We start from the raw sequence: 23,525 nt of genomic DNA on the forward strand, positions 1-23,525 counted from the left end.
CAGTTCCCAGAAGGCAAGGGGCCGCTCAGCTAGGAGCAGAACACGCCGCGGAATAAGAACAGGCAGATTAGGAAGACTGCCTAGCAACAAGGTTTCAGGTAAGTATAATATTTTTTTTTTTTCAAAATTTTTTTAAATTTTTTTAGGATTTTTGGTGTAATTTTTTTTTTCAGGGTGGCCCTCCACTTTAAGAGGGATTTAGACGACTGGGCAAAAGGGGAAATTTTTGACCTGTCAGTAAGTGGAAGCAGAAGTAGATTGCGGAATCGTAGATTCCCCTCTCGTTCTGATACAGAGACAGGCGCCCAGTCTTCCGGTAGTGAAGATGAAACACGCCATACTGTGTCTTTTTTAGACAAAGACCTACTGGACCAGCAGGAATCTCCCCCGTCCAGGGGTATACTAAAAGGAGGCAAACAAGGGACAACAGGAGGAGGAGGGAGTTGAGGAAAAGGAAAACAAAGAAGGGGGGACCCAATAGGAACAGAGCGGACAATGACTCGGAGCCAAAAACACCCCCGTTAAATGCACTCCAATTGAATGACCCAGTAGAAGATTTTAAAATCATTAATCTTTCTGATTTTCAATTGGAGAAACGACATATTGATTTATTAAGCAAGGGTCTATCCTTTTCCCCCACTACAAGTATGGACCATTTTGGGGTATATAAGGACCTCTGCCTTTTTTTGAGGAAAGTATACCTCAAGGAGATCTATTCCGACAAAACTTCCCTAAATGATCTACAGCTAGATACCAGGGAAACTGAGGCCCTAGAATCATTAATGATATTGATGGAAGAAGGAGGCCAGTCCTCTGATGAGGAGGAAACTCCAGGGACTTTATTTTGGAAGAACAAATGGCTTGGGGTGTTCCTCGACCTCGTCGAGGAGGACCTCAACAAATTAAATTGGGAAACCATCATGGGTGACAACCTCACATTTGAGGAAAGGAAGGCATTAAAAGAGCTTAGGGAAGCAGACCAAGTGATTATCAAAAAGAGTGATAAAAGGAGGCAATGTCGTCCTCCTCTCGGTGGATTTCTACGAGGGGGAGGTACGATGACTCCTAAATGATGAATCTACCTATAAAAGACTACACCATGATCCATTCCGGGACCTGGTGGAACTCATCAATGAGAAATTACAGTGGGCATTTGAGGCCAATTTAATTTCTAAAAAGGAATTGGAATTCTTGAGAGTGGCTGACTTTAATAAACCGACATTTTATATAATCCCTAAGGTCCATAAGAACAGAAAGTCCCCTCCAGGAAGACCTATTGTCTCCGCCATCCGTGGTCCCCTGGAGAGACTGGGAAAATATATAGAGTCCTTAATCAAGGACATGTTTTTGTCTTTGACTTCGTACGTACGTGACACAGGGGACGTGTTGAATAAGATCAGTGCATTAGAATTTGGAGGGTGCCCTACTCGTGGGGACCGATGTGGAGTCGCTTTACACGTCTATTCCCCACGAGTGGGGCATTTTGGCGGTATATCACTTCCTAGAGAAACACTTCCCAGAAATGGGAGCCCAAAACGAATTCATCATTGATCTCCTAGAGCTTGCACTCAAGCACAACTTTCTCCAGTTCTCTGGATCTATCAGCAGCTGCGTGGCACCTCAATGGGAGCCCCATGGGCCCCGGCCTATGCGTGTCTGCACCTGGGCTGGTGGGAGGAGGAGAAAGTTTATGCCTCCTCGCTGTACCTCGGCCATGCATGTTGCTGGCTGAGGTACATCGATGATGTCCTGATGGTATGGGCAGGTACTTCAGAAGAACTGGAGTTGTTTATGGCAGAGCTAGAAAATTACACTAGGAATATACATCTAACTCATACTGCGGATTCCCATCAACTCTCCTTCCTGGACCTATCAATCCAACTTGAGGGTGGTAGGTTGATTACTAGTACTTTCCGAAAGCCGCAAATACATTTCTACAGGCTGATAGCCACCACCCCAAGTCTGATATGTGGGATCCCGGTTGGACAGTTCATGAGAATCCACAGAAACTGCTCTACTGAGGACTACTTTTCCGAATCTAAACAACTCTACCAGAAATTCAGGGAAAGGGAATATCCCCACCGTACCCTCAAGCGAGCAATAAGCATCGCAGGACATAAGAGGAGAGCTGACCTCCTCTTACCCCAGAAGAATACACAACAGGAGACTGAGGGACTGGTGAGATTTATCACCCCCTATGGGGCCCAGTGGCACCAGGTGAATACAATCCTCTCAAAACATTGGCACATACTGTTGCGGGCTGTTGGGTCGAGGCAAACTATCGGTGAGAGACCGTCAATGGTTGCTAAACGAGCCCAAAACCTCAATGACATGCTGGTGCAATCTGAGTTTGTACGGCCCTCAAATAGAAGTTGGCTCACTGATATGCCTCGGGTCAACGGCATGTTCCCGTGTGGCCATTGTGGCACATGCAAGTATGTGGACCTCTCAAAAACCTTTAGAAATTCGAATGGTAGTCAACAATTTGGGATCCGGTCTTTCATTAACTGTGCCACAACTAGAATACTCTATGTCCTCGAATGCCCATGTCATAAACTATATGTAGGCAAAACTAAGAGACAGCTATGTGTTAGATTCAGGGAACACTTGAAGAGTATCAGGCTTAAGGAAGAAACTTCAGTGGCTCAACATTTTATGGATTTTCATCAGGGCAAAACTACAGGTCTGAGGGTAAAGAGCTTTTATGCCCTTTCTCTGAGAGACCATAGGGGTGACTTTGACAGGGTACTCCTACGCAAAAGAGAAAAAAATGGATATTCAGGCTTAGGACACTTCAACCTAAAGGCTTGAACCATGAACTAAGCCTGAGTGTCTTTCTTGAACCATAAACATTAGTTTTGAAGTGTTTTATAAAGCTTCCCTGATTGATTTCTCGGTTCTCTTGTATCTGCTTTGGTTGTCTTTGATATAAATTTTATTCTGACCATGGGGGCCATTCCACTTTATGAGGAAATTTATTACTATGTCTACTGTGCTCTTCACTTGCTGCTTGGTGATTTGGGAGATTGTATTTCTTTCTCTCCCCTTGCAAATAAGTACTTATTCTTTTGAGCAACTGATAGGCACCTTTTTCTTTTCTTTTTTTGACTGCATTACCTGATATGACCACAAGATGGCAGTAAATAGCTATTTGGCACGGTTTGATCTGATTGGACAGTGTTCCTTATTTAAAATCAACCTTTATTCAATGCCAAATTGTTCTGAAGAAGTACACGGAGGTGTACGAAACTTCAACGCAGCCCCTGCAGGGCTTGTCAGCAGGCCTTCACCATGCTTTCCTTTCCAGCAATGTAAAGGGGTCTCCCTGTGATTTGCATACAGCACCATACTTCACAAGCTACTTCCGCATCAGCAATTGAATGCAGAGTTCCTAGTCTTTCCAAACCATGTGACCGGTCACGTGATCACACAGTCTGCAGTGTCTATCATTGAGGAGAATGGTGTGCTGTGACTACACACTGAGTGTTGCTCTGAACTGACTGTGAGCCGCTCCATGCCAAACAGCAAGATAGCAGAGTCTGAGGACATCTTCAGCAATTGGAAGTGGTGAGAGCCCAGCTGGGCAGTCTCTTTTTACCTACTTATCCGCTTATTAATAGTCTTTGCACCTGTTTGCCATTCACCCTCCTGCATGGATTGACACACTTGAAACTGATGAACTGTGAAAATATCATTCTGGTCTAGATTGGAAAAGAGACTAAGCCTTTTCTTTGGAGCAGTTTGTCCTTTGCTCCTTATATGCTGCACTGAGGAAATAGTGTTTGTGTACTGGACATACCTAGTAACAGGAACGCTGGTCTTTCTATTTCCAAACAACTGGTGCATACACACATTTAGTGCACTGAGGTTGGTAGCTACGTGGAGGATTTTTTTCAGAGGGTAAAAACCCCACCTAATTCAGCTATGTAAGGTCTTGTCTATGTGGATATATGTAGTTTCTTTTCAGTACTGCTCAATCTGATGCACAGTCAATACTAGACCACATAAGACTCGATATTCCATCAGTAGCATACTCCAAGTAATGTTTGGTGCTATACTTTTTTTCTTTGGATTCAATGGACATTGCATGCATTTTTGGCCTGCAGGCACGCTCTGCAGTTTTATTTATCAATGTTGCAGCATGGTTTTTAATTTTGGTTTAGTGTAGTGAGACGGACTGTGTTATTTAGATACATTGTTTATCTTCCATATATTTGGAATTTTTTGTATATGTAAAATACCCCCCCACCCTGAATAAAGCATTTTTTTTTAATTTTTGTACCATAAGCCATTGTTGACCATTCCCTTTTTTGCTTTATGGGGACTCCCTTGTCCCCTCTTTCTGTTTTTTTTACCAAGTGCACTTCGCCTGGGACCTTTCTAGCAGCCTGGAAAGCAATGCCAGCAGAAGCTGGAAGACGAAAAGAAGGTCAATGCATTAAACAACACATATACACTGCACTTTTGCAATGGACATATAAACGCTTATTAAAAAAAAAAGGGTTATTAGGCTGCTTTCACACTGATCCACAGGTCCAGCGCAGTGCAATTGCGACTTCCCTGTGGGTTAGCTGCACTGAGCCATAGACTCCCATTATATGCTGCAGGTTTAGTGCGCTTTCAGAAAATGAAACACACCCACAAGATGTGATAGAAGTCTATAAATTAATTTGAGGCAGGGTGGCTATAAATCAATGATTAAAAAAAAAAAAAAAAAAAATCTGATTTTTTTTATTTTTATCAAACTTCTTTTAATAAAATGCTTTTGGAGTAAAAATCTATCGAAATATTCTATTTAATATACATTAATAATTTTGTTTTTATTCATCATGAAATAGAGCTTAGTTGTGTAGCATGAGGCTGTATATTCTGCAATAATTCCATTTCTGGTAAACTCATTCAATGAATCCAAGCTCTGCAAGCTGAGATAAACATGCACTGCATTGATGCATTCACACAATTTCACAGTAACCATGAGATAAAACAAAATTCAGGAATATTAATTTATCCCATTGTTTTGCAAATCTATGTATACTACAAACTGTATGATTGAATCGGTTCCGATATCCCTGGTTTACTAACCTGACAGCTTATTATTCTAAAAAGGAAACCTTCATTTTGTTTGCAAATATTAAAGATTCTAACTACCAGCAAGATGGAGTCCTTACATTTAAAGAGCACCTGTCATTTCAGATCCATCACGGCAGCGCCTGTTAGCGGGCATCCTGTCACCTGCTGCCACCACATCCCTCATCTTGTTGTGTCACTGCTGCCTCACCAGCCATCCTATAAAGTAATTGGGACCGTCGGTGAGTCAACAGCGGGTCAGAGGAGCCGCTGCGGGAAAGAGATGACAGCTGCTCTTTAAAAATTATGATTTAAATCAAGCCTTTTTGCTAGTGATTTAAATAGACTTGATTTAAATCAAATCCACTATGATTTGTGGTAAGAAAAATAGATACACTTGCCCTCTATATACATGGTTTACATGTATTTTTGATACTTCCACTTGACTTGTAAATTATCCTAGTCCATTTAACATGGTTCCCTATGGAACATGTCAGCTTTACACTGTTTATCTCTAGATGTGCCCCATATCTACCTTTAGGGGGGCTTGGACCACCATTCCTAGTCTCTCCATGTGAGATCATTTATTATTGTGTTTTTGTAAGTAAGAATCTGCCTCAAACTATAGTATGCTTAACAGAATTCTATGAGTTGTGTAACTGTTCTGTCTTTACCCTTATTGTAGATTTGAGTAAATTTTAATTCGCAAAACTCCTAAAGAAGCGTATGTCACGCAAAACACGGTGAGCAATAATGGAATTTTCCTAGCTGGACACCACCATCCCTCAGTTATCCACCCCTGGATACCTGACAACTGGGAAATTACGGTTGTTTGTAGTAACTTGTACGTGTTATAACCATTTGGGGGCTCCTAACCTACAATCTGAGGGTTTTTGGTGATATCAGCCAATTGTTTCTTTTAATAACACAAATTAAAATATGGTATTTTGCATACACAATTCTTGTTTTAAACTTCTTGTTAATCCTCAAATATATTTATTTTTTACAAACCTACTTTGAGTGTGGTACCATTAAAGTCCCAATTTTCCTCCCTCTATTCAAAATCTTGATTCAGGGAAGAGGCACATTTCCACAGTACCACTCTGCGGTGACATGGTTTTATGTAATTATAAATCACTCACTGTGGCAAAAAAGTATTGTCTTATTTACCTGCATATGGAATCAACAATATGGCAATAGTATGGGCTTAATAAAACAATAGGAACTGCTTATTTAATGCATATACAGTGCATCCGGAAAATATTAACAGCACTTCATTTTTTCCACATTTTGTTATGTTACAGCCTTATTCCAAAATGGATTAAATTCATTATTTCCCTCAAAATTCTACAAACAATACTCCACAATGACACAGTGAAAGAAGTTTGTTTGAAATCTTTGCAAATTTAAAAAAAAAAATATATATATATATATCACATGTACATAAGTATTCACAGCCTTTGCTTAACCACTTGCCGACCGCCTAACGTATATATACGTCGGCAGAATGGCACGGGCAGGCAGAATCACGTACCTGTACGTGATCTGCCTCCCGCGGGCGGGGGGTCCGATCGGACCCCCCCCCGGTGCCAGCGGCGGTCGGCATCTGACTGGGAGCGTCGGGAGGCGAGGGGGAGACCATCCGATCGTGGCCCCCCCCTCGCGATCGCTCCCAGCCAATAGGAATCCTCCCCTGCCTGTGTGTAGTTTCACACAGGCAGAGGATGTGATGTCATCTCTCCTCGGTCTGGCAGTTTCCGTCCAGCGCCGAGGAGAGAAGACATGTAAGTCCACACAACACAAACACACACAGTAGAACATGCCAGGCATACTTTACACCCCCGATCCCCCCCCGATCCCCCCCCATCACCCCCCCCCCGTCACAAACTGACATTAGCAGTATTTTTTTTTTTTTTTTTTTTTTCTGATTACTGCATAGTGTCAGTTTGTGACAGTTACAGTGTTAGGGCAGTGAATATTACCCCCCTTTAGGTCTAGGATACCCCCCTAACCCCCCCTAATAAAGTTTTAACCCCTTGATCACCCCCTGTCACCAGTGTCACTAAGCGATCATTTTTCTGATCGCTGTATTAGTGTCACTGGTGACGCTAGTTAGTGAGGTAAATATTTAGGTTCGCCGTCAGCGTTTTATAGCGACATGGACCCCCATATACTATCTAATAAAGGTTTTAACCCCTTGATTGCCCCCTAGTTAACCCTTTCACCACTGATCACCGTATAACTGTTACGGGTGACGCTGGTTAGTTCGTTTATTTTTTATAGTGTCAGGGCACCCGCCGTTTATTACCGAATAAAGGTTTAGCCCCCTGATCGCCTGGCGGTGATATGCGTCGCCCCAGGCAGCGTCAGATTAGCGCCAGTACCGCTAACACCCACGCACGCAGCATACGCCTCCCTTAGTGGTATAGTATCTGTACGGATCAATATCTGATCCGATCAGATCTATACTAGCGTCCCCAGCAGTTTAGGGTTCCCGAAAACGCAGTGTTAGCGGGATCAGCCCAGATACCCGCTAGCACCTGCGTTTTGCCCCTCTGCCCGGCCCACCCAAGTGCAGTATCGATCGATCACTGTCACTTACAAAACACTAAACGCATAACTGCAGCGTTCGCAGAGTCAGGCCTGATCCCTGCGATCGCTAACAGTTTTTTTGGTAGCGTTTTGGTGAACTGGCAAGCACCAGCCCCAGGCAGCGTCAGGTTAGCGCCAGTACCGCTAACACCCACGCACGCACCGTACACCTCCCTTAGTGGTATAGTATCTGATCGGATCAATATCTGATCCGATCAGATCTATACTAGCGTCCCCAGCAGTTTAGGGTTCCCACAAACGCAGTGTTAGCGGGATCAGCCCAGATACCTGCTAGCACCTGCGTTTTGCCCCTCCGCCCGGCCCAGCCCAGCCCACCCAAGTGCAGTATCGATCGATCACTGACACTTACAAAACACTAAACGCATAACTGCAGCGATCGCAGAGTCAGGCCTGATCCCTGCGATCGCTAACAGTTTTTCTGGTAGCGTTTTGGTGAACTGGCAAGCACCAGCCCCAGGCAGCGTCAGGTTAGCGCCAGTACCGCTAACACCCACGCACGCAGCGTACACCTCCCTTAGTGGTATAGTATCTGATCGGATCAATATCTGATCCGATCAGATCTATACTAGCGTCCCCAGCAGTTTAGGGTTCCCACAAACGCAGTGTTAGCTGGATCAGCCCAGATACCTGCTAGCACCTGCGTTTTGCCCCTCCGCCCGGCCCAGCCCAGCCCACCCAAGTGCAGTATCGATCGATCACTGACACTTACAAAACACTAAACGCATAACTGCAGCGTTCGCAGAGTCAGGCCTGATCCCTGCGATCGCTAACAGTTTTTTTGGTAGCGTTTTGGTGAACTGGCAAGCACCAGCGGCCTAGTACACCCCGGTCGTAGTCAAACCAGCACTGCAGTAACACTTGGTGACGTGGCGAGTCCCATAAGTGCAGTTCAAGCTGGTAAGGTGGCAAGCACAAGTAGTGTCCCGCTGCCACCAAGAAGACAAACACAGGCCCGTCGTGCCCATAGTGCCCTTCCTGCTGCATTCGCCAATCCTAATTGGGAACCCACCGCTTCTGCAGCGCCCGTACTTCCCCCATTCACATCCCCAACCAAATGCAGTCGGCTGCATGAGAGGCATTTTTATGTCCTCCCGAGTACCCCTACCCAACGAACCCCCCCAAAAAAGATGTTGTGTCTGCAGCAAGCGCGGATATAGGCGTGACACCCGCTATTATTGTCCCTCCTGTCCTGACAATCCTGGTCTTTGCATTGGTGAATATTTTGAACGCTACCATGCACTAGTTGAGTATTAGCGTAGGGTACAGCATTGCACAGACTAGGCACACTTTCACAGGGTCTCCCAAGATGCCATCGCATTTTGAGAGACCCGAACCTGGAACCGGTTACAGTTATAAAAGTTAGTTACAAAAAAAAGTGTAAAAAAAAAAAAAAAAAAAAAAAAAAAAAAAAAAAACACACATACAAAAATATAAAATAAAAAAAAAAATAGTTGTCGTTTTATTGTTCTTTCTCTCTCTATTCTCTCTCTCTATTGTTCTGTTCTTTTTTACTGTATTCTATTCTGCAATGTTTTATTGTTATTATGTTTTATCATGTTTGCTTTTCAGGTATGCAATTTTTTATACCTTACCGTTTACTGTGCTTTATTGTTAACCATTTTTTTGTCTTCAGGTACGCCATTCACGACTTTGAGTGGTTATACCAGAATGATGCCTGCAGGTTTAGGTATCATCTTGGTATCATTCTTTTCAGCCAGCGGTCGGCTTTCATGTAAAAGCAATCCTAGCGGCTAATTAGCCTCTAGACTGCTTTTACAAGCAGTGGGAGGGAATGCCCCTCCCCCCCCAACGTCTTCCGTGTTTTTCTCTGGCTCTCCTGTCTCAACAGGGAACCTGAAAATGCAGCCGGTGATTCAGCCAGCTGACCATAGAGCTGATCAGAGACCAGAGTGGCTCCAAACATCTCTATGGCCTAAGAAACCGGAAGCTACGAGCATTTTATGACTTAGATTTCGCCGGATGTAAACAGCGCCATTGGGAAATTGGGAAAGCATTTTATCACACCGATCTTGGTGTGGTCAGATGCTTTGAGGGCAGAGGAGAAATCTAGGGTCTAATAGACCCCAATTTTTGCAAAAAAGAGTACCTGTCACTACCTATTGCTATGATAGGGGATATTTACATTCCCTGAGATAACAATAAAAATGATTAAAAAAAAAAAAAAAAAAATGAAAGGAACATTTTAAAAATAAGATAAAAAAATAATAATAATAAAGAAAAAAAAAAAAAAAAAAAAAAAAAAGCACCCCTGTCCCCCCTGCTCTCGCGCTAAGGCGAACGCAAGCGTCGGTCTGGCGTCAGATGTAAACAGCAATTGCACCATGCATGTGAGGTATCGCCGCGAAGGTCAGATCGAGGGCAGTAAGTTTAGCAGTAGACCTCCTCTGTAAATCTAAAGTGGTAACCTGTAAAGGCTTTTAAAGGCTTTTAAAAATGTATTTAGTTTGTCGCCACTGCACGTTTGTGCGCAATTTTAAAGCATGTCATGTTTGGTATCCATGTACTCGGCCTAAGATCATCTTTTTTATTTCATCAAACATTTGGGCAATATAGTGTGTTTTAGTGCATTAAAATGTAAAAAAGTGTGTTTTTTCCCCAAAAAATGCGTTTGAAAAATCGCTGCGCAAATACTGTGTGAAAAAAAAAAATGAAACACCCACCATTTTAATCTGTAGGGCATTTGCTTTAAAAAAAATATATAATGTTTGGGGGTTCAAAGTAATTTTCTTGCAAAAAAAAATTATTTTTTTATGTAAACAATAAGTGTCAGAAAGGGCTTTGTCTTCAAGTGGTTAGAAGAGTGGGTGATGTGTGACATAAGCTTCTAGATGTTGTGCATAAAATGCCAGGACAGTTCAAAACCCCCCCAAATGACCCCATTTTGGAAAGTAGACACCCCAAGCTATTTGCTGAGAGTCATGTTGAGTCCATGGAATAATTTATATTGTGACACAAGTTGCGGGAAAGAGACAATTTTTTATTTTTTTTATTTTTTTTTTGCACAAAGTTGTCACTAAATGATATATTGCTCAAACATGCCATGGGAATATGTGAAATTACACCCCAAAATACATTCTGCTGCTTCTCCTGAGTATGGGGATACCACATGTGTGGGACTTTTTGGGAGCCTAGCCGCGTACGGGACCCCGAAAACCAAGCACCGCCTTCAGGCTTTCTAAGGCCGTAAATTTTTGATTTCACTCTTCACTGCCTATCAGTTTCGGAGGCCATGGAATGCCCAGGTGGCAAAAAAAAACCCCAAATGACCCCATTTTGGAAAGTAGACACCCCAAGCTATTTGATGAGAGGTATAATGAGTATTTTGCAGACCTCACTTTTTGTCACAAAGTTTTGAAAATTGAAAAAAGAAAAAAAAAAAAAAAATTTTTTTTCTCGTCTTTCTTTATTTTCAAAAACAAATGAGAGCTGCAAAATACTCACCATGCCTCTCAGCAAATAGCTTGGGGTGTCTACTTTCCAAAATGGGGTCATTTGGGGGGGGGTTTGTGCCACCTGGGCATTCCATGGCCTCCGAAACTGTGATAGGCAGTGAGGAGTAAAATCAAAAATGTACGCCCTTAGAAATCCTGAAGGCAGTGATTGGTTTTCGGGGTCCCGTACGCGGCTAGGCTCCCAAAAAGTCCCACACATGTGGTATCCCCATACTCAGGAGAAGCAGCTAAATGTATTTTGGGGTGCAATTCCACATATGTCCATGGCCTGTGTGAGCAATATATCATTTAGTGACAACTTTGTGCAAAAAAAAAAAAAAAAATTTGTCACTTTCCCGCAACTTGTGTCAAAATATAAAACATTCCATGGACTCAACATGCCTCAAAGCAAATAGCTTGGGGTGTCTACTTTCCAAAATGGGGTCATTTGGGGGGGTTTTATGTCATCTGGGCATTTTATGGCCTTCAAAACTGTGATAGGTAGTGAGGAGTAAAATCAAAAATGTACGCCCTTAGAAATCCTGAAGGCAGTGATTGGTTTTCGGGGCCCCGTACGCGGCTAGGCTCCCAAAAAGTCTCACACATGTGGTATCCTCCTACTCAGGAGAAGCAGCTAAATGTATTTTGGGGTGCAATTCCACATATGCCCATGGCCTGTGTGAGCAATATATCATTTAGTGACAACTTTTTGTAATTTTTTTTTTTTTTTTTTTTTTTTGTCATTGTTCAATCACTTGGGACAAAAAAAATGAATATTCAATGGGCTCAACATGCCTCTCAGCAAATTCCTTGGGGTGTCTACTTTCCAAAATGGGGTCATTTGTGGGGGTTTTGTACTGCCCTGCCATTTTAGCACCTCAAGAAACGACATAGGCAGTCATAAATTAAAGGCTGTGTAAATTCCAGAAAATGTACCCTAGTTTGTAGACGCTATAACTTTTGCGCAAACCAATAAATATACACTTATTGACATTTTTTTTACCAAAGACATGTGGCCGAATACATTTTGGCCTAAATGTATGACTAAAATTGAGTTTATTGGATTTTTTTTAGAACAAAAAGTAGAAAATATCATTTTTTTCCAAAATTTTCGGTCTTTTTCCGTGTATAGCGCAAAAAATAAAAACGGCAGAGGTGATCAAATACTATCAAAAGAAAGCTCTATTTGTGGGAAGAAAAGGACGCAAATTTCGTTTGGGTACAGCATTGCATGACCGCGCAATTAGCAGTTAAAGCGACGCAGTGCCGAATTGTAAAAAGTGCTCTGGTCAGGAAGGGGGTAAAACCTTCCGGGGCTGAAGTGGTTAATACATTGTTGAAGCACCTTTGGCACCAATTACTCAAGTCTCTTTGAGTATGATGCTACAAGCTTGGCACACCTATTTTTGGGCAGTTTCTTCTATTCCTCTTTGCAGGACCCTTCAAGCTCCATCAGGTTGGATGGGGGGCGTTGGTGCACAGCCATTTTAAGATCTCTCCAGAGATGTTCAATCAGGTTCAATTTTGGGCTCTGGCTGGGGTACTCAAAGACATTCACAGAGTTGTCCCATAGCCACTCCTTTGTTATCTTGCTGTGTGCATAGGACCATTGTCCTGTTGGAAGATTAACCAATCGCTCCGTCTGAGGTCCAGAGTGCTCTGGAGCAGGTTCTCATCAAGGATGTCTCTGTACATTGCTGCATACATCTTTCCCTCAATTCTGACTAGTCTCCAGGTTCCTGCCGCTGAAAAACATCCCCACAGCATGATGCTGCCGACACCATGCTTCACTATAGGGATGGTATTGGCCAGGTGATAAGCAGTGCCTGGTTTCCTCCAGACATGATGCTTGCCATTTAGGACAAAGAGTTCAATCTTTGTTTCATCAGACCAGAGAATTTTGTTTCTCATGGTCTGAGAGTCCTTCAGGTGCCTTTTGGCAAACTCCAGGTGGGCTGTCATGTGCCTTTTACGGAGGAGTGGTTTCTGTCTGACCCCTCTACCATACAGGCCTGATTGGCGGAGTGCTGCAGAGATGGTTGGAAGGTTCTCCTCTGTCCACAAAGAAACGCTGGAGCTCTGTCAGAGTGACCATCAAGTTCTTGGTCACCTCCCAGACTAAGGCCCTTCTCCCCCGATCGCTCAGTTTGGCCGAGTCTTGGTGGTTCCAAACTTCTTCTATTTATGGATGAAGGAGGTCACTTTGCTCATTGAGACCATTAATGCTACAGAATTTTTTTCTGTACCCTTCCCTAGATTTGTACCTTCATACAATCCTGTCTGCGAGGTCTACAGACAATTCCTTCATGGCTTGGTTTGTGCTCTGACATGCACTGTTAACTGTGGGATCTTAGACAGGTGTGTGCATTTCCAAATCATGGCCAATCAACTGAATTTACCACAGGTGGACTACAATTAAGTTGTATAAACATCTCAATCATGATCAATGGAAACAGGATGTACCTGAGCTCAATTTTGGAGTGTCATGGCAAAGGCTGTGAGTACTTATGTACATGTGATTTTTGGAGGAAAAAAAATTAATTTAATCCTTTTTGGAATAGGGCTGTAAAAGTGAAGCGCTCTGAATACTTTCCAGATGCACTGTATATACATACACACTATTATATATATATATATATATACATACATACACATATACACACACACACACACACACACACAGTATCTCACAAAAGTGAGTACACCCCTCACATTTTTGTAAATATTTTATTATATCTTTTCATGTGACAACACTGAAGAAATGACACTTTGCTACAATGTAAAGTAGTGAGTGTACAGCTTGTATAACAGTGTAAATGTGCTGTCCCCTCAAAATAACTCAACATACAGCCATTAATGTCTAAATCACTGGCAACAAAAGTGAGTAAACCCCTAAGTGAAAATGTCCACATTGGGCCCAAAGTGTCAATATTTTGTGTGGCCACTATTATTTTCCAGCACTGCCTTAACCCACTTGGGCATGGAGTTCACCAGAGCTTTATAGGCTGCCACTGGAGTCCTCTTCCACTCCTCCATGATGACATCACAAGGCTGGTGGATGTTAGAGCCCTTGTGCTCCTCCTCCTTCCATTTGAGGATGCCCCACAGATGCTCAATGGGGTTTAGGTCTGGAGAAATGCTTGGCCAGTCCATCACCTTTACCCTCAGCTTCTTTAGCAAGGCAGTGGTTGTCTTGGAGGTGTGTTTGGGGTCGTTATCATGTTGGAATACTGCCCTGTGGCCCAGTCTCTGAAGGGAGGGGATCATGCAATGCTTCAGTAGGTCACAGTACATGTTGGCATTCATGGTTCCCTCAATGAACTGTAGCTCCCCAATGCCGGCAGCACTCATGCAGCCCCAGACCATGACACTCCCACCATCCATTCTTGACTGTAGGCAAGACACACTTGTCTTCGTACTCCCCACCTGGTTGTCGCTACAAACACTTGACACCATCTGAACCAAATAAGTTTATCTTGGTCTCATCAGTTCACAGGGCATGGTTCCAGTAACCCATGTCCTTAGTCTGCTTGTCTTCAGCAAACTGTTTGCGGACTTTCTTGTGCATCATCTTTAGAAGAAGCTTCCTTCTGGGATGACAGCCATGCAGAACAATTTGATGTGCGGCGTATGGTCTGGGAACTGACCGGCTGACCTCCCACCCCTTCAACCTCTGCAGCAATTCTGGCAGCACTCATACATCTCTTTCCCAAAAACAACCTCTGAATATGACGCTGAACACGTGCACTCAACTTCTTTGGTCGACCATGGCGAGGCCTGTTCTGAGTGAAACCTGTCCTGTTAAACCACTGTATGGTCTTGGCCACCGAGCTGCAGCTCAGTTTCAGGGTCTTGGCATTCTTATTATAGCCTAGGCCATCTTTATGTAGAGCAACAATTATTTTTTTCAGATCCTCAGAGTTTTTTGAGGTGCCATGTTGAACTTCCAGTGACTAGCACGACAGAGTGAGAGCGATAACACCAAGTTTAACACACCTGCTCCGCATTCACACCTGAAACCTTCTAACACTAACGAGTCACATGACAAAAAAAATGAGGGAAAATGGCTAATTGGGCCCAATTTGGAGATTTTCACTTAGGGGTGTACTAACTTTTGTTGCCAGAGGTTTAGACATTAATGGCTGTGTGTTGAGTTACTTTAAGGGGACAACAAATTTACACTGTTATACAAGCTGTACACACACTACTTTGCTACAATGTAAAGTGTCATTTCTTCAGTGATGTCACATGAAAAGATATAATAAAATATTTACAAAAATGGGAGGGGTGTACTCACTTTTGTGAGATACTTTATATACACACACACACACACACACACACACGTGTATTTCATTTGTTTGTGGCTGATATGTACCAAAGCATTTATGGATCAACCTGTGAGAATCCTACTTGTTCTATCCCAGCGTATGAACATTACAAAGTGTTCACAATACAAAATTCATAAACCATTAGGCCACACGGTCATATTAAAATACTCCTATGAGACTATATCTTTCTGCCAGGAGATGGCAGGTAAATCAAGTGTAAAAAATGCTTGTGTGTAATTAGGTGCAATTAATATGCTGGCCATTGCAATGAGTTTATACTCAGCGCTATATGCCTGTAATTTTTACTGGACTTTATGTGCATTGATTTATATGTGCGTAAATTATGCTCATAGAATCCTCTCTGAATGCCTTTTTTTTTTAAAGCTCCAAATCAGGCGTGCTCAACTTGTGGCCCATGGAGCCCTCTGTATAGTAAGTCAGTATTCACACTAGTGTCATCCATTCTTTCTTTTTGTGATTAAAAAGTGAGTAAACAAATTTTGAACCATTTCATTTCACTGTGACCGGTTACAAAATCACTTAAGTGGCCATTGCTCATCAAAAGATTGAGCACCCCTGCAACAAATGCTACTCTTAAAATACGGATTTAAATGCCTAATGTGCATAGCCACATAAACTACCATAGAACTGCGTTTAAAGACATTAAAAAATATGCTGAATGCCTGTAAAAGCAGCATTTTTTAGGCTACATTCCCTATTGGTGTAAAAATTTTACTGATCTCATCACGTTTCATTCTAGCACAAATCTTCCTGTGTAATGATCAGTAAATATCTACGTAAAAATTGTCCTGCTTTTTTTGTTCAATATCTGCATCTGGCTGACATCTATATGTCCTCGGATGCAGATTTTTAGCGTTTGTGTTCTGCATGTTTTGTACCTGTGTGAATGTCTCTATTGAAAACAATGCAGCTATGTTAAGATTGGTAAGTACATGCTTGTAAATGTGTTTTTTATGGCTGTGTGAATGACCCCTTATGCTCATGTGCGTAAAGCCTTATGCTGGCAGTTCTGTAGTTTGGTGAACCCATATAAAAAAAAAAAAATACAACAATCTTTCTGTGAAGTTATAATATACACACACTGAAACTTTCTGCATATATTAAATCATTACCATAAGTCCAGATTGGCATATTCAGTTTATTAAGTTTAATTACATCTTAAAATTAAGTATAATCAATACCCCACAAGTTTTTCATTAAACAAATAAGCACATAATAATGGTTCTTTCTTGCAGGTGTGTAACACTGGTGACACTTTTAATGGAGTAGTCATCAATATAAGTTTCTCTTTGTTCTCAGCACAAATATTTGCAGAGATTTGTTTGCAAGCTAAATTAAATAGCATTCAAACTCAAGATCAATAAAATTGTGGACTGCATTATGCTAGTAAATAAATACATAAACACTTATTTGCTAATAGCAAATAGACTGAACACTTTGCAAAGTGCATTTGCACTCTGCAAGAGCAGTTGCTCCAGAGCTTAGTAAATGAGCAGCAGCTCTGCTAACTACCATCATCCAATCATGTGCAAGTAAAAATGCTGTTTTTTTTATTTTCCATCTACGTGATTGGATATTCTTTGCAAAGTGAAGCTTTACCTCATTTACTAACCTCTGGAGAAACTGCACTTGCAAAGTTACAAATGCACTTTGCAAATTGCACAGTCTATTTGCAATTAGTAAATCACCCCCAATGTCAGCAGTGAGACAGGGCGGGTTATTTACTAAAGGCAAATCCACTCTGCACTACAAGTGCACTGCAAAAGCATTTGGAAGTGTAGTCACTGTAGATCTGAGGGGGACATGACAGGAAAATAAAAAACTGCATTTTGGCTTGCACATGATTGAATGATAAAATCAGCAGAGCTTCCCCTCATTTCAGATCTACAGTGACTGCACTTCCAAGTGCACTTGTAGTGCAGAGTTGGATTTGCCTTTAGTAAACCAACCCCTAAGGCAATATAGTCAGAGCATTTATAAAGGCCCTTTACTTTACAGAAACATTCTGGGGCAACATCATCTACAAAAGAGATGGCTTACCAGTTACAGTTTGTGGCCACAGTTTGCGTTAATGATTGCACCAGAACTGTTTTGGACTCTGAAAAAATGAAGTGTAGCACAGACGTAGCTGGAGTTCTACTAAGTTGTATGAGGAATGTGGATACATGTACCTCGGCATGCATTAAAAGAGGTGATGTAAGCTAAAAAGCCCTCTGGGCTAATTCTATAAAGCAGTCTAAAAAAAAAAAAAAAGACCAGTAATCACCATCGCCAATTAGAATTTATCTTGTATCACTATGGCTTTAGTAACATAAAATCTGACTGCACATTGTACATCTCTTCATTCACAGTGTATTATATGAAGTGTATTTTCCCATTTCTTCCCCAGGGTTAGACTCCTTATGGCCCGTACACACAATCAGAAAATCATACGAAAAATACCACTTTGTAAGCGATCGTACGATAATCTGATCATTAGTACACAGCTTTCGAGAGCTGATCACGACAATTCATGTAAAATTATCCGATGGGACAAACACGAAAATTTTTGTCCTACGATACCAAATCATACAATTTTTGATTGGTACAGTTGGCGTTCGAAAATACAATACAAATACACTTCAACACATGACATCAATTCCATATTTTTACTCTGTCGTACGAGAATATTTGGAACCTTAGTAAACTATTAATTTTTGATAAGAGATTAGTATGCAATTTTAGCATCATTTTGTGTACAAGGCATTTAAAAGAACAGCGTTTAGAAGAACAATGTTTGTTTTGAGTGGCAATCTCTGTTCCCCAAGAAGATAACACTGTGCAAAACATCCAGGTACAGCGAGGGAAAAAGTATTTAATCCCCTGCTGATTTTGTATGTTTGCCCACTAACAAAGAAATGATCAGTCTTTCATTTTAATGGTAGGTTTATTTTAACAATGAGAGACCAAACAACAAAAATATCCAGAAAAACGCATTTCAAAAAAGTTATAAACTGATTTGCATTTTAATGAGTGAAATAAGTATTTGACCCCTTCGCAAAACATGACTTAGTACTTGGTGGCAAAACCCTTGTTGTCAATCACAGAGGTCAGAGGTTTCTTGTAGTTGGCCACCAGGTTTGCACACATCTCAGGAGGGATTTTGTCCCACTCCTCTTTACGGATCCTCTCCAAGTCATTAAGGTTTAAAGGCTGACGTTTGGTTCTCGAACCTTCAGCTTCCTCCACATATTTTCTATGGGATGAAGGTCTGGAGACTGGCTAGGCCACTCCAGGATCTTAATGTGCGTCTTCTTGAGCCACTCCTTTGCCTTGGCCCTGTGTTTTGGGTCATTGTCATGAAGAAATACCCATCCATGACACATTTTCAATGCCCTGGCTGAGGGAAGCAGGTTCTCACCCAAGATTTGACGAAACATGGTACATGTTTTCTTGGCGACTATGGTCCCAGCTGCCTTGAGATCATTGACAAGATTCTTCCGTGTAGTTCTGGGCTGATTCCTCACCGTTGTCATGATCATTGAAACTCCACGAGGTGAGATCTTGCATAGAGCCCGAGATCGAGGGAGATTGACAGTTATTTTGTGTTTCTTCCATTTGCGAATAATCGCACCAACTGTTGTCACCCTCTCACCAAGCTGCTTGGCGATCATCTTGTAGCCAATTCTAGCCTTGTGTAGGTCTACGATCTTGTCCCTGACAACCTTGGACAGCTCTTTGGTCTTGGCCATGATGGAGAGATTGGAATCTGATTGATTTTTATTGTGGACAGGTGTCTTTTATAAAGGCAACAAACCCTCCCTTTAATGGGCCATACACACGATCCAAATATCGTACGAAAACGGTCGTCCGAGGAAGGATCGTACGATCTTCAGTTCGTGCACTACTTTCAACAGCCGATCACGACCGGTCACCCGATCGAGCATGCACGAAAATTTTCCTCGTACGATTCCAGATCGTACAACTTTCGGTTGGTCAGTATAGTTGTCGTCCGAAAATTCAATACAAATACATTACAACACATGACATCACTTCCATTTTTTTTTTCTGTCGTACGAGAATTTTCGTGACCTTATTTAGCTATTCAATTTCTACTTGCGACTATTAAGCGAAAACAGCCGTACGATCGGTCGTACGATATTCAGATCGTGTGTACGGGCCACAAGAGAGTGCTCCTAATCTCAGCTTGTTACCTGTATAGAAGACACCTGGGAGCCAGAAATCTTGCTGATTTCACTCATTAAAATGCAAATCGATTTATAACTTTTTTGAAATGCGTTTTTTCTGGATTTTTCTTGTTGTTATTCTGTCTCTCACTGTTAAAATAAACCTACCATTAAAATTATAGACTGATCATTTCTTTGTCAGTGGGCAAACGTACAAAATCAGCAGGGGATCAAATACTTTTTTAATTCACGTTATAATTAAACCTGCCAGCAGACCCAGACTTAAAGCCACACTCCCCTCACCAAATGGATGTGACTTCAGAGTCTTGACACTTAGGTTGCATTCACACCTGAGCGTTTCAAAGTCACATGTTTTTACCACGATTTACTGCATTTTTGAAGTGTTTTTGCCGTGATTTTGTACAGGTCAGAAGGTCACCAACGTGAAAAGCAGAAAAACACCTGTAATCTGCCCCAAAGAAGCTCATGTTCTTTTTGGAGCTTAAGGCGTTTTTCAGGCGTTTTGCTTCAGGTGACAGCACTCAGATGTGAACAGGTGCCATTGAAATTAATGAGATTCTCCTTTTTAGGCGTTTTTTCGGGTGTTTTACGAGCTGAAAATGTTCAGGTGTGAATGCAGCCTTACAAGACAGTTTTTTTTTTTTTTTTATACCACTGTTTTGCTGCTTGCAAAATTTTGACTTTTCACTAAATATAAAATGACAGCAAAGAACTGAATATCAGCACAGAGCTTCTTAAAAGTAGGTCACACTATCTGACAAACTGATTGTCTTCTGTGTATTGTGGCACAACACTGATATTAATTAGCGCTTTTCATCCAAAAAAAGCCATTACTTACATTTTCATGCTTCATGTGTGTGAGCAAACGCAGCTCCCGATATGTCCGCCGTGCATGGACCAGTGACTGAAACGGTCTGGATAATTTTTTCACTGCTATCTTTTGTCTTGTTTTGGTGTCATATGCAGAGCTAAGAGAAAAAAATAACAAAAAATAAGTTCAATTACTCAAACAGTGAACGTTAGGATGCCTGTAAACTCTCAGCACAAATACCATGAATGGAGCAACACCATGAACAACATAGCACTAACCCACACAGGGTACATTATCAGTGGCCAGCCAATGAGAAAAGTCAGAAGATGCTAAATGTGGAAGATGCAAAGATGGTAGCAGCAGTAATGGGGATGATGCCAGATGGATCCAAGCTGATGTCTTGTGGTAAGCAGCAGCATTCATGAGAGTGTATTTTCGTGGCTTTTTGAGTGCTCTTCTTTTGTTTGGTCTTCTGTGCTATAATACAGCTCTTATATACTACACTATGAGAGCCTTTTTCTCACTGTGTATGGCATTTGGGAGACTGGCTGGCAGCTGGGAGCAGAAGTATCAAACTTCTTCTGGATGTCCGTGGGGCTGACAGGCAAAGGGGGACATAGGAGGATGAGACACGAGCAGTAGCAGCAGCCTCTCTGCTGCGGGGAATAGATTTCTGAGAGCGAATTCTACCTCTGTGTGATGCATTTGGTCCGGTAAGTGCATTAGTTACATTAAAGGTGGCGGGAACAGCACTGGTTAATAACTGGGTGTGTCACTTAGGCTGCGATTCAAACCATAATGTGCAGGCTGAATGTACCAAGGTAATCGATCAATCAACTTGGGTATAGCCAGCCTGCTGGATTCTCTTGCGATTATCAGCTTCCCCCGCTGGCAGAAGTCAATGGCTCGGCAGGAGGGATTCCTGCATCAACACTGTGTGTTGATGGGGGAATCAAGCAAATTTCTTTAGTATGACACACTGGTAGATACAGTAAATATATACAGTTGTGCTCATAAGTTTACATACCCTGGCAGAATTTATGATTTCTTGGCCATTTTTCAGAGAATATGAATGATAACACAAAAACTTCACTCATGGTTAGTGTTTAGCTGAAGCCAAATTATTATCAATCAATTGTGTTTACTCTTTTTAAATCATAATGGCAATAGAAGCTACCCAAATGACCCTGATCAAAAGTTTACATACCCCAGTTCTTAATACCGTGTATTTCCCCCTTTAACATCAATGACAGCTTGAAGTCTTTTGTGGTATTTGTGGATGAGGCTCTTTATATTCTCAGATGGTAAAGCTGCCCATTCCTCTTGGCAAAAAGCCTCCAGTTCCTGTAAATTCTTGGGCTGTCTTGCATGAACTGCAAGTTTGAGATCTCCCCAGAGTGGCTCAATGATATTGAGGTCAGGAGACTGAGATGGCCACTCCAGAACCTTCACTTTATTCTGCTGTAGCCAATGACAGGTTGACTTGGCCTTGTGTTTTGGATCATTGTCATGTTGGAATGTCCAAGTACGTCCCATGCGCAGCTTCCTGGCTGAAGAATGCAAATGTTCCTCCAGTATTTTTTGATATTCTTCATTCATCTTGCCATCAATTTTGATCAAATTTCCTGTGCCTTTGTAGCTCACACATCCCCAAAACATTAGCGATCCACCTCTGTACCTTTCATCATAGGCCTTGTTGACTCCGCTCCAAATGTTGCGTTTATGGTTGTGTCCAAAAAAGTTCAATTTTGGTCTCATCACTCCAATTGACTTTGTGCCAGAAGGTTTGAGGCTTGTCTCTGTGCTGTTTGGCGTATTGTAAGCGGAATACTTTGTGGCATTTGTGTAGTAATGGCTTTCTTCTGGCGACTCAACCATGCAGCCCTTCTTTCCTTAAAGTGCCTCCTTAACCACTTCAGCCCCGGAAGATCTGGCTGCTCAATGACCAGGCCATTTTTTGCGATACAGCACTGCGTCACTTTTAGGGCTAAAACAACTACTTGATTAATCAACAACTAATCGATTATGAAATTAATAATTACTATTTTCATAATCGATTAATCGGCCAGTAACATAATGGGGTAAAAAAAAAAAAAAAAAAAAAAAAAAAAAAAACTAAAATGAGCCTTTTATAGTACAAAAAGAGCAAATAATCGCTACTGTAAATATTACTTTCACAGTTCTACAGTAAAAAAAATGAACCCCTTACAGTAGTGATTATCTGCTTTTTTTTGTACTATAAAGGGCTAATTTTAGTTTTTTTAATCCCATTATGGTACTAAACGTCTTCGACCTGGTTTACACCTATGTGTTTTTTGCAGAAACGCACTACAGTTCATTTACATGGTTTCCTATGGGACACGTTCACATCTATGCTTTTTTCAGCCACTGCGTATTTGGAAAGGGTCAGGGACTTTTTTTTGGTTCAATATACTTCAATGGAGAAGCTGCAGAAAAGCATGTAATGCGTCTTTGCAGCAATATGTGTTTTTTAATCTGCCCAACAACAAATTGGTCAAAAAAAATGCAAAAACGCAAATCGCAGCAAAATCACGTGCGCAAAAATCTAAACGCACAGCAAAAAGCACTGCAGAAACAGATCAAAAGCAAACTGGTGTGTACCGAGCCTTATGCTGGCCACACGGATCAATTTTCAAACGAGAATATTCAGATGAAAAGTCTTTGTTCATTCGCTAAATGAAAAAATGTTTGAAATTTTCACTTGTTTTTAACCACTTGACCACTGGGCACATAAACCCCCTTCCTAACCAGACCAATTTTCAGCTTTCGGTGCTCTCACACTTTGAATGACAATTACTCAGTCCTGCAACACTGTACCCATATGAAATTTTTGTCCTTTTTTCACACAAATAGAGCTTTCTTTTAGTGGTATTTAATCACCACTGGGTTTATTTTTTTCGCTATAACTCAAAAAAATACTGAAAAAACAAAATTTCTTTGTTTCTGTTAAAATTTAGCAAATTAGTAATTTTTCTTCATAAATCTTGGCCAAAATTTATACTGCTACATATCTTTAGTAAAAATA

At 41.5% G+C, this 23,525-nt stretch overlaps 1 protein-coding gene across 1 annotated transcript in view; it reads right to left on the reverse strand.

Annotated features, from left to right (window-relative positions):
- MAPK11 (mitogen-activated protein kinase 11) overlaps positions 1 to 23,525 on the reverse strand; it is a 79,158-nt gene that overhangs the window by 34,538 nt on the left and 21,095 nt on the right. Inside the window, exon 2 of the mRNA XM_073619755.1 lies at positions 20,507 to 20,636. Within this exon, the coding sequence (XP_073475856.1) occupies positions 20,507 to 20,636 (130 nt within the window). The remainder of the gene's footprint in view (positions 1 to 20,506; positions 20,637 to 23,525) is intronic.

Source organism: Aquarana catesbeiana, linkage group LG03, assembly GCF_042186555.1.
Source record: "Aquarana catesbeiana isolate 2022-GZ linkage group LG03, ASM4218655v1, whole genome shotgun sequence".
Classification (NCBI taxonomy): Eukaryota; Metazoa; Chordata; class Amphibia; order Anura; family Ranidae; genus Aquarana; species Aquarana catesbeiana.